The 15,745-nt window shown below is 42.1% G+C and overlaps 1 protein-coding gene across 2 annotated transcripts in view; it reads left to right on the top strand.

The window, feature by feature from the left end:
- LOC137371209 (rho guanine nucleotide exchange factor 17-like) overlaps nucleotides 1-15,745 on the top strand; it is a 522,466-nt gene that overhangs the window by 467,172 nt on the left and 39,549 nt on the right. For both annotated transcript variants that reach the window (XM_068033382.1, XM_068033383.1), the window contains exons 11-12: nucleotides 1,012-1,225; nucleotides 13,622-13,695. In XM_068033382.1, coding sequence (XP_067889483.1) covers nucleotides 1,012-1,225; nucleotides 13,622-13,695 — 288 coding nt within the window. The remainder of the gene's footprint in view (nucleotides 1-1,011; nucleotides 1,226-13,621; nucleotides 13,696-15,745) is intronic.

The following is a 15,745-nucleotide window of genomic DNA, read 5'->3' as shown; positions in this document are numbered from 1 at the left end:
CCACTCACCCAACCTGTCTATATTCTTCGGCAGCTTCTTTGCGTCCTCTTACTGCATACTTTCTCACCTAACTTTGTTATCGTTAGCAAACTTGGATTCTTTACGCTCAGTCCCCTCATTTAAGTTGTTAATATAGATTGTAAATAGCTGAAGTCCAAGTACTAATCCTTGCGGTATCCCATTAGTTGCAGCCTGCCAACTCAAAAATGACCTGTTTATTCCTACTCTCTGTTTTCTGTTCATTAACAAATCCTCAGTCCATGCTAATATATTACCCCCAACCCCATGAGTCCAAACTTATGCCTTTATTGCCGATAGGTACGGGGAGCCTGGGTGATGGCCCCTCTTGCAGCTTTCACTGGAGGATGGCCATCAGTCTCAAATAGGGCTTTAGAGCACTTCGTACAGAAGGACCTCCAATTCTTCAGCATCAAAAGGAACAGCGCTATCCACATGTTGCCACTTTGTCATTGTGAATATTTAGTTCTGCCATTATCACCAGTTCTCCTTTAACAACCAGGTGCAGCCCTTAAAAAGTTGCTGCTTCACCAGGTTTTACACTGTCCAGCCAAGTGTGCGTCAGGCCAAGCTCACTGGAAAATTATTTAATGTGTCAGGAGTATATTCAAATTAGGAGGAGGGAATGTTATAGCCAAATTTGATATGGTCCACCCCCCTGCTTGTTATACAAAATCAGGCTAAGAGGTAAAAATATACAAGCTTTATTCGTGAAAGATAAGCTGCATCTTGGCTGCATTAGAATAACCATTTTCACAGTATTGAGGCGCATTTTGTTGCTTGGTGCCATTTCCCTAATTTACAAATGAACAGAATAATTACCTCTAAAATAAAAGAAAAATACTGCAGATGCTGGAAATCTGAAATAAAAACAAGAAATGCTGGAACCACTCAGCAGGTCTGGCAGCATCTGTGAAAAGAGAAGCAGAGTTAACGTTTCGGGTCAGCGACCCTTCTTCGGAATAATTACCTCCTTTTCTTTTCTCTTGTCAGAGTCTGGATGACGTCATTAAAGACCTGATGGCCTCTGTTAACCGGGAGCTCTCAGAGAAGCAATCACTCGCAGTCAGTACGATGTTTCCACTCACAAAAGTTGAACTAACAGCCACAACAGCTGACGGAACAGAAACGTTCATTTTTGAGTTCAGTAGTATTGAGGCACGAGCTGGCTTTGAACAGGCATTTGAGGAGACCAAGAAGAAATTAGGTACAATGTGCAAAATTATCCAAAACTGTATGTATTGTATAAAACATCTTGTAAGTAATTTGGTTAGATCTTTATTTCACAGAGTTAAGTTGCTTAAATTTATCTTTAGCTTCCTTTGGACTATTTCCTGCTCACGTAAAGCTGATGCAATTTTATATGGATGTAAACAAGTGGCAAATAACCCCATCTCAAGGGTTGGTCGATATTCCTCCGTGTGATATTTTTGATGAGTTTTATAAATATTTAGGTGAAATTTCTGTCTTTGTTACTTTAACAAAGTGATTAACTTCCATTAATCTTTAAACAGGTGAACAACTTTGTTACAATACCACACAGAGGAACTTCTGCCCCGAGTTGTTTTAAATACCTCCTATGTCAACAGGCTAATCTCATGCTGGTTTGTAGAAAGTCTTGTGCAAAAGCTGAAATATCCTGATCAATCCAGGATCGCCTGTGCCAGTATTGCTTTCCTCCATCCTCCTGTCTGGAGAAGTGTAACCAGGAGGTTTGCCTGACACATTGGTATTTAGTTGGAAGCTGGCACAGGTGATCTGTGTATATTCGGAATGAAGCACTAAATATCAATATCAACTGCACATCATAGTAGATTGCTCTGAGTTTGGCGAACAGATCATTCATTAATGTAACTTTGATTACTGCATGTTGTTAAGTGGTGTCATAGCAGCTTTCAAGTGCTTTTAACTCTTATGCTGATGACATCACCATAGAGCGAAGGTTGTTTCATTTTGAGTCTTCCTGAAGTCAGAATTGGCAGGGATTTGAGCTTAGCCTTTTGTTAAGATCTGCCATGATCTTATTGAATGGTAAAGCCGGCTTGAGGGGTCGAATGCAACGTTCCCGCTAAACTGCATGGGTGTGGGACCGTACAGCAGCCTGAATGGTACAGTGCAGGCCTTATTCTGTGATAAATTATGCATATGCACAGCCACGCAAAAAAATTTAAAGGGACCAAGCACTGCAAAAACTGGGCCGGTCACAACAACTATACCTTAAAGGGAACATTAGTCAAATGGCCTACATCTATTTCTTATGTTGTTATATTTCTACCGTTCACTGAAGTCATTTTTCAAAAAGTCAATGGAGGTCAGTCTCCTACTCAAAACTGCCCGTAATCATGGCTAAGGTGAGAATGTTAAGATGTCAGCAACAACAACTTGCATTTATATAGTACCTTTAACATAATGAAATGTCCCAAGGTGCTTCACAGGAACATTATAAAGCAAATTTTGACACCGAGCCACATAAGGAGATATTAAGGCAGATGACCAAAAGCTTGGTCAAAAAGGTAGGTTTTAAGGAGCGTCTTAAAGGAAGAGAGGTAGAGAAGTGGTGAGTTTAGGGAGCGAACTCCAGAGCTTTAGGGCCATGGTCAATGAAGGCACGGCCACCAATGGTGGAGCATATAAAATCGGGGAGAATCAAGAGGCCAGAATTGGAAGAATGCAGATAGCTCGGAGGGTTATAGGGCTGGAGGAGATTACAGAGTTAGAGAGAGGTAAGGCCATGGAGGAATTTGAAAACAAGGATGAGCATAAATGCCCAGGGAACTTGACGATCACATCACTGACTTGATGACTTGGAACCCTGAGAATATCATGGAGGAGTTCCTGTTTGACAAGCATATCTTGGAGAGTGTGGACTGGTTCAATAGGTATTCCTGCCATTCTAATATACAATGTTCTGTTTTTAAGTCTATCTCACAAATCTATTTGCATTAATAATGTAAAGCGCCACCAACATATTTAACTTTGAATATGAAGGTCTGTATGTTGTTACAGGTGTAATAATCTGGCAACAGATGTACAGAGGCTGCTCAGTCTTGCCTGTATACATTTGCAACTGTTGGAATTCAGCACCGACTGAGTAAATGCAGTCAGCTACAGAGGGCAAGGGATGAATGTCTCTCAGAGGTGATCTGATTAGTCACAACACCATTTTTGGTAGCAAAGGATATTAAAGGTCAAGTTTAAATTTCAGAAGAACAGTCAAACTAGTTTGAAAAAAATGTATTCAAAATATAATGCAGCCAGATGCAAAAGGGGCAACACAAGGACGAGACATCACTTCTTTGAAATGAGACGTTGCTTAGGTCAATTTCCAGATTTCCTGCGATTGGCAGTTTTGGCTCGTCACTGACAAACCTCTTAACAAGAAACTGTTTGTGATTAGTGCCAGAGCTTCGTTGAAGACGCAAAATCATTTCCATTCTGGTCCATTTCTCCCAGCCAGCGAAATTCACTTGGAGTCAGTTTCCCTTCTTATGCTGTGTCATTCCCATTCTTACTATCTAACCCTTGCAGTCTGTTTCCTTCAGGCATGTAAAAGCCTGCAAAATGATTGGATGCCAAGTCAATAATGTTCTCCTGGCTTAAGCCATCATGTCATCATGTCCCAGTTATAAGTGTTACCATAACTCAGACTTTAAAGAGACAATAATCTCTTTTGATAATCTACATTAGTTGCATGTCACAGCTTATAAAACCTTAGCAATCATGGTCATATATCACTAACAGACACAGCTTCAGAAATCGTCTGGATCCCAATGATATGCCTATTAAAAAAAATGGCTCAGCAAGATATACTAAAAGAAAAATCCGTCATATACATTTTCTTTGCGTGCAGTTCTGGATGGAGGTACGTTCTGCTTGGACAGCACCAGTGATTGTTTCTGTTACTAGGACTCCTGCCATGTATGATGTGGTATAGCTCGAAAAAGGGAAAGGGAAAGGCTGTTCCTATCACACTACATTTACTTTGCAGTGTTGCCCACCAATGAGATGGTACTGTTAAATTCTGGAAGCCACGAGACCCATCTGAAGAATTGATTTTCCCCTGGCTCCTATACTGTTAGAATTCAGTAGGCCCGGAGTTTCACCTTCGCTCTTGACCTCAGGGTCATTTGAGTGTAATGGGCCAGCTACCAATGGCATTCCCACCTGTGTCGGTGAGCTGCTTCATGCGAAGGAAAGAAATCGCTGCTGCAGGCCTCGGGATCCAGTTATCTCTGGGCCAGCTGAAGAAATTATTTCAAATTTTTCTTTAAAAAAAAATTGGGCCATAGGGCGTAATTAGTGGCATACCCTGGGTACCTTTAAAATTTAAGTATACTCTTCAGTGCCATAGTGACAGGAGTGCATGGTGTTCTGAGTGTCTAGCAGCACTATAAGGTGAAATATTCCTGTCATTTGCACCTCATTATAATATGTCCACCCATATTTTGACAGGTATATGGAACACATCTGGTAGGAAATGCTGGAAGTGGCAACAGGTGGCAGGAATGCTGCCCACCTTTGCTCTCCTGCCTTCAGGGCTTATGCCAGCGGGGTTGGTGTAACTTCGGTGGAAAATCTGTCTGGTTTCAGTCGCACCATTGGAGGCATCATCACATATAATCATGGGATCCAGAACACTGGTTGTCATCATTTAGGGCTGTATGAACAGGATATGTATGCGAGATGGTTTTCTGGACCAGTATGTCGAGGAACCAACCAGAAAACAGGCTATTTTAGATCTAGTATTGTGAAATGAGAAAGGGTTAATTAATAACCTCATTGTAAAGGAGCCTCCAGGAAGAGTGACCATAATATGATGGAATTTTACATTAAGTTTGAAAGTGATGTAGTTGAATCTGAAACTAGGGTCTTAAATCTAAACAAAGGAAACTACGTAGGCATGAGGGGAAAATTAGCTGTGGTAGATTGGGAAACTGTATTAAAAGGTATGACGGTAGACAGGCAATGGCTAGCATTTAAAGAATTAATACATGATTTACAGCAAATTCACATTCCTTTGAGGCACAACAACCTAACGGGAAAGGTGATCCAACCATGGCTAACAAGAGAAGTTAAAGATTGTATTAGATCAAAAGAAGCAGTGGTTAGCACCGCAGCCTCACAGCTCCAGTGACCCGGGTTCAATTCTGGGTACCGCCTTTGTGGAGTTTGCAAGTTCTCCCTGTGTCTGCTTGGGTTTTCGCCGGGTGCTCCGGTTTCCTCCCACAAAGACTTGCAGGTTGATAGGTAAATTGGCCATTATAAATTGCCCCTAGTATAGGTAGGTGGTAGGGGTATATAGGGACAGGTGGGGATGTGGTAGGAACATGGGCTTAGTGTAGGATTACTATAAATGGGTGGTTGATGGTCGGCACAGACTCGGTGGGCCGAAGGGCCTGTTTCAGTGCTGTATCTCTAAATAAAAAATAAATATAAATAAATAAATAAAGAGGCTTATAACATTGCCCAAAAAGCAGTAAGCCTGAGGATTGGACACATTTCAAAATTCAGCAAAGGAGGACTAATAAACTGATAAAGAGAAAAGAGAATATGAAAGTAAACGAGCAAGAAACATAAAAATGGACTGTTAAAAGGAAAAAGATAAGCAAAGACAAATGTGGGCCCACTATAGGCAGAGACAGGAAAATTTATAATGGGGAATAAGGAAATGGTAGAAAAACTAAACAAATATCTAGTGTCTGTCTTCATGGAGGAAGATACAAAAAACCCTCCCAGGAATACTAGAGAGCCAAGGGACCAGTGAGAATGAGGAACTGACAGAAATTAGTATTGGTAAAAAAGTAGTACTGGAGAAATTATTGGGACTGGAAGTTGATAAATCCGCTGAACCTGATGATTTACATCCCAAAGTGTTGAAAGAGGTGGCTGTAGAGATAGAGGATGTGTTGGTGGTCATCTTTCAAAATTCTAATGATTCTGGAATGGTTCCAGCAGATTGGATGGTAGCAAATGTAACCCCACTATTTAAGAAAGGAGGGAGAGAGAAAATTGGGAACTTCAGACCTGTTAGTCTGGCATCAGTAGTAGGGAAAATGCTAGAATCTATTGTAAAGGATGTGATAACTGGACACTTAGAAAATTATGGTAGGAATTGGCAGAGTCAACATGGATTTATGAAAGGGAAATCATGTTTGACAAACCTGTTGGAGTTTTTTGAGGATGTAACAGCAGAATAGATAAGGGAGAACCAGCGGATGTAGTGTATTTGGATTTTCAGACAGCTTTTGAGAAGGTCCCACACAGGAGGTTAGTAGGCAAAATTAGAGCACATGGGATGGGGGTGATATACTGGCATGGATTGAGAATTGGTTAATAGACAGGAAACAGAGAGTAGGAATAAGCGGGTCATTCTCAAGTTGGCAGGCTCAGTGCATGGGCCCCAGCTATTCACAATCTATATCAATGATTTGGATGTGGGGACCAAATGCAATGTTTCCAAGTTTGCTGATGACACAAAACTAGGTGGGAATGTGAGTTGTGAGGAGGCTGCAAAGAGGCTTCAAGGGGATTTAGACGGGCTAAGTGAGTGGGCAAGAACGTGGCGGAGGGAATATAATGTGGAAAAATATGAAGTAATTCACTTTGGTAGGAAAAACAGAAATGCAGAGTATTTCTTAAATGGTGAGAGATTGGGAAGTGTTGATGTCCAAAGGGACCTGGGTGTCCTTGTTCATAAGTCACTGAAAGCTAACATACAGGTGCAGCAAGCAATTAGGAAGGCAAATGGTATGTTGGCCTTTATTATAAGAGGATTGGAGTACAGGATTTGAGTAGAGAAGTCTTGTTGCAGTTGTATAGAGCCTTGGTGAAACTGCACCTGGAGTATTGTGTACAGTTTTGGTCTCCTTACCTAAGGAAGGATATACTTGCCATAGAAGGAGTGCAACGAAGATTCACCAGACTCATCCCTGGGATGGCGGGACTGTTCTATGAGGAGAGATTGAGGAGACTGGGCCTATATTCTCTAGAGTTTAGAAGAATGAAGCATACAAAATTCTTACAGGGCTTGACAAGGTGGATGCAGGAAGGATATTTCCCCTGGCTTGGGGATCTAGAACCAGGGGACACAGTGTCAAATAAGAGGTAGGCCATTTAGGACTGAGATGAGGAGGAATGTCTTCACACAAGGGTGGTGAATTTATGGAATTCTCTACCCTAGAGGGCTGTGGAGGCTCAATCATTGAGTATATTTAAGACAGAAATTGATAGATTTCTAGATATTAAAGATATCAAGGGATAGGGGGATAGTGCAGGAAAATAGCACTGAGGTAGAAGATCAGCCATGATCTCGTTAATGGTGGAGCAGGCTCGGGGGGCCGAATAGCCCACTCCTGCTCCTATTTCCTTTGTTCCAATGATAGTTATGTTGGCCTGTAAGATCTCCAGTCAGCCGGCCACGTTAAGCCAGAAATTGTGATTTGCAGTTGCCTGTTGCTTAGGTGCCATGGACCTTACTCCTTTACGGGGCAAATTCAGAAAATGCTATAGCACTAGCAGCCTTGATCTATATTTCAAACTACTTCTTCAAGCTTAAAGTTCGTAGAAGGTTAGGAATAACTCAGCAAGCCTCATACAGCACTGGCTTGCCTGAACGTTCCCACTCATTGCCAGCAGAATATGATTGTCATATCATATGTCAAAGATAATTCCAAAGCATGTAATCTGATCTGCCTGTACTATTTAATAAGGATTAAGGAGATAGTATCTGTAGTACAGGCCTGTATTTGTACCTTTGTCCCTGACTGACTCCAGCTTTTGAAATATGTACAATTTGCCTGTTGTGTAATGCCTGAAGAATTATTTTCTGCAAGCAGCCAACATTAGGTCTTAAACAAGTGAAATGGCAAAGACTGACTGACTCATTTCCTTACAATCCTTAGAATAAATATTGAACTGATTCTTGTTACAATTTGGATCCTGCAGCCCATAAAAACCTCATGTCAAGACCCATCTAGTTACTTTTTTGATCTTATTAGTATTGTTTCTCATGGATATCACAAATGGTGCTGTTTTTACAATAGAAAAAAAAGTTCTAAGTTTTTGTTCATTTTCTTCTTTATATATGTACATCTTAAATTGAATGCTGTGGCTGTTGAAGCCTAACATAAAAGGTCAGTGATCGAGCCTCCTTGGTTGTGATGCACTCTTACAAGCAGATTCCCAGACTGCTGTTGTGACATCTTTCTACATGAATATATATATAAATGAACTTAAAGGTACTGAAGTTGGAGGGCAATCACCTCACATTTGTGGTTGCAGCTTTGAGCCAAAGTTGTCTTGAATTTGATGAGTCTCATCAGTAAATGAGTTTGCAGAGGTTTTACATTTCTCTTTTAGGAAAGCAGTGTTTTAGCAGAGACCCCTGATCTCCAAGGATTGTTCTCCCTTTTTTTTGCTGAAGTCAGCGTGGCCTTGATGAAAGGCCAGTCCTTCCAACCACTGCTCTCAGGATCTAGGAAAATGTGGGTCCTGGTACTGCCACCATCACTGAGGTTAGGCTGTTACTAAAAGCAAGATAATCATTGTAAAAGTGCTTGGTGTCACATTTGACCCCACGATGAGCTTCCGATCTCATATTCACTTACACTTCCGTAATATCACCTGACTTCACCCCTGTCTCAGCTCACCTGCTGCTGAAACCCTCATTCATGCCTTCATTACCTCCAGACTTGACTATTCCAATGCACTTCCGGCTGGTCTTTCACATTCCATTCTCCAAAAACTTGAGGTCATCCAAAAATCTGCTGCCTGTGCCTTCACTCGCACCAAGTCTCATTTCCCTATCATCCTGCTCACAGACCTACATTGGCTCCCAGTCAAGCAATGTCTTGATTTTAAAATTTCCATCCTTGTTTTCAAATCCCTCCATGACCTCGCCCCTCCCTATCTCTCTAATCTCATCCAGCCCCACAACCCTCCACAATATCTGCACTCCTCTAATTCCAGTCTCTTGTGCACCATAGGTGGCTACACCATCAGATACCAAGGCCTTATGCTCTGGAATACCCTCCCTAAACCTCTCCACCTTTCTACCTCACTTTTGCCCTTTAAGACACCCCTTAAAACCTACCTCTTTGACCAAACCTTTGGTCATCTGACCTAATATCTCCTTTTGTGGCTCTGTGTCATATTTTGTTTTATAATGCTTCTGTAAACATACAAATGTATGAATTAGGAGCAGGAAGGAGTAGGCCACTCGGCCCCTCGAGCCTGCTTCGCCATTCAGTAAGATGATGGCTAATCTGATTGTAACCTTGACTCCACATTCCCGCCTACCCCCGATAATCTTTCACCCCCATGCTTATCAAGAATCTATTTAGTGTTACAAGAGTTTTGTTTTTGTATTGAAAGTTTCGAATTCTGTGTGTTTAGAAAAACTAAGGAAAGGATTTTCTCTGTGGACATCGATTGCTGAAACTTGGTGCGTTTGAACTGAGTGAAATACGCAGATTACAAGGCGCCTGTTTCCAAACAACTCAGCAGGGGAATGATGGGTCAGGATTTATGATTGTCACGTGATTTAATTGTTGAAGTTAGTTTCACTTTTGATTGTGAAAAGACCAGTGAGTTAGACATGGAGCAGGCAGTTTGAAATCTGACTGTGACCTGCCTGGGGACTGGAGAAAAAGACCTCTGTAAAGGAAGACTTGCATCTCTTGAAAAGAAACCCTGCATTTGAAATGTGGCTGTGATCTGTCTGGAAAAAGAAAAAAGACCCAGGAAAAAAAAAATTACTTCTCATACTTCTCTCTGTCGAAGAAGACTGCTTTTCAGAGAAGAAACCCCTGTACGTTAGAGGTAGCAGATTCCTATCGTCTCCAGTCTTTGAAGAATCCCTGCCTCAAGAGTGGTTTCTGTTACCTCCTGTGTTTTGGGAGATCCTGAAATCTCAAGAAAGCTTCTACTGCTAGACTGCTGCTTTAAAACCCAAGCAGACCTGTTACTACACCCTTGCTGAAAGACCTCTGTGAAGTCTGCTGTAGACATTGCCTTGAACTTCTACCCATCACAGATTGTTCATCAACGTCCCCTGGAGAGACTTCGAGTGGCATCCGACTATTCGACTCTGGGACACCTCACCGTGCCAAAAACAACCTACCAGAATGTAATAAACTCAATCATTTTATTTTTTCCTCTTTATTCCTAAGAAACAGCTGTAAACCAAAAAATCCTTTTCCCCGGTTCACGGTTATTGAATGTATGCTTGTGTGCTTGAGGGCTAGGAAGAATAAGGAGTTTTAAAAAATCTTTTCAAATATAGATTTATCTTATTATTGTTTAGGACTTATTATTTCTTTTCTAATAAACAGTTAATGTTGTTTAAAGAAACCTGGTTTGGTGTGCTTTAATCTGACAGAGTGTCTAATTTGGCTATTTTTTGGTAGGTGGAAAACCTCCTCGATATACTGTGACCTGTGGAGTAGTGGGACTGAATTAACAGTGCATTACTCCCACCTTGGCCGTAACACTACCTTTGCCTTCAAAGTATTTAAAGACTCTGCTTCCACTGCCTTTTGAGGAAGACAGTTCCATAAACACTGACCCTCTGAGAGAAATAATTTCTCCTTATCTCTGTCTTAAATTGACAACTTCTGATTTTTAAACATGACCCCAAGTTCTACATTCTCCCACAAGAGGAAACATCCTTTTCACATCCACCCTGTCAAGACCCCTCAGGATCTTATATGCTTCAATCAAATCACCTCTTAGTCTGCTAAACTCCAGCAGATACAAGCCTAGCCTGTCCAACCTTTCCTCATAAGACAACCTGGCATTCCAGGTATTAGTCTAGTAAACTTCTCTGAACTGCTTCCATTCCATTTACATCTTTCCTTAACCTCCCTACTTTTGTGTTCAATTCTCCTTGCAATAAACAATAACATTCTATTAGCTTTCCTAATTGCTTGCTGAACCTGCATACTATGCTTTGCGATTCATGCACTAGGGCACCCAGATCTCTCTGCATCTCAGAGCTCTGCAGTCTCTCATCATTTAGATAATATGCTTCTTTTTTATTCTTCCTGCCAAAATGGACAATTTCACATTTTCCCACATTATCCTCCATTTGCCAGATCTTTGCCCACTCAGTTAACCTATCTATATCCCTTTGTAGCCTCCTTATGTCCTCTTCACAACTTACTTTCTTACCTATCTTTGTGGTAAATTTAGCAACCATACCTTCGATCGCTTCATCTAAGTCATTTATATAAATTGTAAAAATTTGAGGCCCCAGCACTGATCCCTGTGGCACACCACTTGTTATATCTTGACAACCAGAAAATGACCATTTATGCCTACTCTCTGTTTCCTGTTAGCTAGCCAATCCTCTATCCAATCCATGCCAATACGTTACCCCATACACCATAAGCTTTCATTTTCTGCAATAACCTTTGATGTGGCACCTTATCAATTGCCTTCTGGAAATCTAAGTACTGTACATCCACTGGTTCCCCTTTATCCACAGCACCTGTTACTTCTTCAAAGAACTCCAATAAATTGGTTAAATGTGATTTCCCTTTCACAAAACCATGTTGACTCTGCCTGATTACCTTGAATTTTTCTAAGTTCCGTGCTATAACATCTTTAACAATAGCTTCTAACATCTTCCCTAAGGGTTCTGCCATTTACTGTATACTTCCCACCTGTATCAGACCTTCCAAAATGCATTACCTCACATTTGTCCGGATTAAACTCCATCTGCCATTTCTCTGCCCAAGTCTCCAACCGATCTATATCCTGCTGTATCCTCTGACAATCCTCATCACTTTCCGCAACTCCACCAACCTTTGTGTCATCCGCAAACTTACTAATCAGACCAGCTACATTTTCCTCCAAATTATTTATATATACTACAAACAGCAAAGGTCTCAGCACTGATCCCTGCGGAACACCACTAGTCACAGCCCTCCGTTCAGAAAAGCACCCTTCCACTGCTACCCTCTGTCTTCTATGACCGAGCCAGTTCTGTATCCATCTTGCCAGCTCACCTCTGATCCCGTGTGACTTCACCTTTTGTACCAGTCTGCGATCAGGGACCTTGTCAAAGGCTTTACTGAAGTCCATGTAGACAACATCAACTGCCCTTCCTTCATCAATCATCTTCGTCACTTCTTCAAAAAACTCTCGTACTCTAATTTTTCCCTCCTTATTTATTGTTTAGTCATTCTTTGCTTTTTTTTATATTCTGTCCAGTCTTCTGACCTGCCTCCCATCTTTGCACAATTATATGCTTTTTCTTTAACTTTTTCAGTTAACCACAGATGGTGGGCCCTCCCCTTGGAATTTTTCTTTCTCGTTAGAATGTATCTATTCTGAAATATCCCCTTAAATGTCTGCCACTGCATCTCTATTGACTTATCCCTTAACCTAATTTGCCAGTTCACTTTAGCTAGCTCTGCATTCATGTCCTCATAATTGCCCTTATTTAAGTTTAAAATACTAGTCTTGAACCCATTCTTCTCTCCCTCAAACTGAATGTAAAATTCAATCCTATTATGCTTGCTGCTACCTAGGGGTGCCTTCACTATGAGATCATCAAGTAATCCTATTTCGTTGCACAATACCAGGTCTAGTGTAGCCTGCTCTCTGGTTGGCTTCAGAACTTGCTGTTCCAAGAAACTATCCTGAAAACATTCTATGAACTCCTCATCTAGGTTACCTTTGCTCATCTGATTTTTCCAGTCCATATGTAGATTAAAATCCCCCATGATTATTGCCGTACTTTTCGCCATAAAGTGCCTTGGGATGTTTTATTATGTTAAAGATGCTATATAAATATAAGTTGTTGTTGTTGAAGATCTCCATTATTCCAATTGGAAAGGTATTGGGATAGATTTTCCTGAGCTTGCTCCTTATTCTGATTTTATCATCATCTTGCAGTGATTGCAGAAGAATTAGATGGGGAGCAGGGCATGATTATAAGGGAGCCAGACTGATTTTTTTTTTCCCCCCCCATCCCGTCAAATTGGTGGCTGGAAAATTGGATGAAATCTCTGTGCGATCTACAATGCCCTCTTTTCCTCTATTTGCTGCACCTAGGTCAGGGGTCTGCATGCAACCTGTGGCTCCAGAGCCGCATGCGGCTCCTTAGGGACACAGATGCAGCTCCCGACCTTGAGCGATCGAATCCATTTTGATGGTAATTAAATGGCTTGTTTCATTTTTTAAAAACTTTTATTAACATTGTACTTGTGAGAAAGTATCATTCAAATAACAACTTTTTTGAAAAACCTTTTTCATTATTATTGGCATTTGAGTAACAGTGTTGCGGCTCTTAACATATTGTAGTTTTTGTTTTTGACTACATTTTTTAAAAAGGCCTTTCTTGTGATTAAGGTTGCCGACCCCTGAACTAGGTGATTCAATACACCCAGGTGCAAGAACAGAAACATAAACTTCATTAGCTTATTCCTGCTTTTTCATTCCCTTTTGAATGGGGTAAATAGAGAAAAAAAAACAAGTCTTTTAATTGTAAAGTTTTAGCCACATGCATTTCATCACTGGCTGATCGGACTTGGCTTGGTTCAATTGCTTTTATCTTGAGTCTATAGCCTTAGGCTTGTTTTGTTTATTGGTTTTACAGCTTTGAATAAGGATCACTGGGACCCAGAATTCCTGAAGGCCATTCCCATCATGAAGACACGGAGTGGAATGCAGGTAGTTTGTCTAAGTCTTAATTACAAAAGACAAAAGTTAGGAAATTACTGCTTGTGGCATTATGGTAGGCGCACTTCATATGCTTGTGGCAAATTCCTTTCTCCACTTATATTAATTCTTTCATGAAATGAGTGGAAGTAGGTATGTGATACTCGTGTGTTACTTGTTCATACTATAACCTCACAGCCAGCAATTTCTAGCCTAATATGCTTTATCATACTGAGAAAATTTTGGACAATAAGCTTATATGACAAATGAGCATGGCTAGTGTGCAAGGCTAAAGAATAGAAAGAGACACGGAGAACGAGAGGCGAGAGCGTAGCCATCTGTTATACAGAATCCTGTACAAGAGTGTGAGAGATGTGCTGGAAGCTCATAGAACATCTGCTCCTCCGAGCTCCACAAGAAAAATAAGAAACAAATTTGGAAGCTTATCGTTTTTAGCCACTTCTGGTCCCGATCCTCTTAGTCACTGCATTGGTCTGGTAGAATGCTCATTGCAGCTTTCTCAAACGCTGTCCAGCAGTTAGGTCCCATTGGTATGATCAAGGCCTGTGGTGCGTATATGAAAATGGAATCCATTGCCTTTGGGTGGGGATTCTCACTTCCTGCTCAGGGGAGCAGGTGAAAATTAGAGCCTGCCAGCTAGCATTGACTGATAAAATTAGCTGCAACTATTTATCTTTTAAGTTCATTCTCAGGATATCAATGATGCTGGCAAGGTCAGCATTTATTGCCCATCCCTTGTGCCCTTCAGAAGGTGCTGGTGGGCCTTCTTCTTGAACTGCTGCAGTCTGTGCAGCGAAGGCGCTCCCACAATGCAGTTAGCAGGGAATTCCAGGAATTTAAATTAGTGACAATGAAGGAACAACGATATATATCCAAGTGAGAATGGTGTGTTACTTGGAGGGAAGCTTTGAGGTGATGGTTTTCCCATGCACCTGCTGCCGTTATCTCTCTAAGTGCAATGTGGATTCCATGCTGTCATTTGTAGTTTCTGATTACATTCCTAACTCCAGGGTGGCTTGGAATGTGTCGGGCAATCTGCCAAGATTAAAATTTCAGCTCACTGTCTAATTATAAATTATAATAATAGTCATATTGTATTTAAAATAAAATGACTGCCTGAAATAACCAAAGAAGTTCAGATTGGTGAATGTTTTAGCGAATAGTGGAACACTGGATTAATCAACCAGGGCTTAATCTCTACCCTATATACATCACTCCTCTTCCACGTGGTTAGTGCAAGCATGGTCCGGGCAGCGGCTCCAGCTCACTTGGCAACTCCGCGCTGTTTCCTCACAAACTTTCCCCACAACTCCAGCTCGGCTCCCGGATCCCGATCCCAGTAGTCGTACACCATTGTAAAAGGGACAATGGTGGGAGCTGATGCAATGTTTTATTACCTGCACCCCCTTCCCCCCACCCCCCTCGCACCCCCTTCCCAGCTCCCCCCTTGCACCATCCTCCCCTCGCTTCCCCTGCACCCCTCAACCCTACCCCCTGCAGCCCCCCTCCCAGCTCCCCCCGCACCCCCTTCTCTCCACCCCTTCCCACCGCACTCCTCCTCCTTGCACCCCTCCCCCCACCCCCGCACCCCCTTCCCCCCACCTCCTCCACCCGGCATCCACCTACCCCTGTGTAGGGACCCCAACAACCCCACTGCCTTGTGGGCGTCTCGGGAGAGACCAAGGCTAAGGGAGTAAACCCTAACAGAAAATCCAGAGCAGAACCCCGAAGGCGGTCATGTGTCACCTTTGGCATATTTCCGGCAGTTCCTGCAGCCATACTGGTGCCAAACTTTGTGCTCTGCACTCCTTTGGACCCCACCAGGAAGGCCGAGAGGAGGGTTTTGACGCTTGGGCAACTCACAACCTCCATACATCCGCCCAGGCATGCGCCATAGAGAGGTCACTCCATAGTCGCCTCACAGCGACCAAATCAACACGGAAGGCAGCAGTTACGGATTATAAGTCCAGCTCAATTGGCGTAGAGATTGGGCGCCACGGGTTGCCTTTGTCGGTGGGAGAGGTCATCGCATCTCGCTGGA

This window comes from Heterodontus francisci, chromosome 6, assembly GCF_036365525.1.
Source record: "Heterodontus francisci isolate sHetFra1 chromosome 6, sHetFra1.hap1, whole genome shotgun sequence".
NCBI lineage: Eukaryota > Metazoa > Chordata > Chondrichthyes > Heterodontiformes > Heterodontidae > Heterodontus > Heterodontus francisci.
The sequence above is the reverse complement of the archived record's forward strand: the minus strand, read 5'-3'. Positions and strand labels throughout refer to the sequence as shown.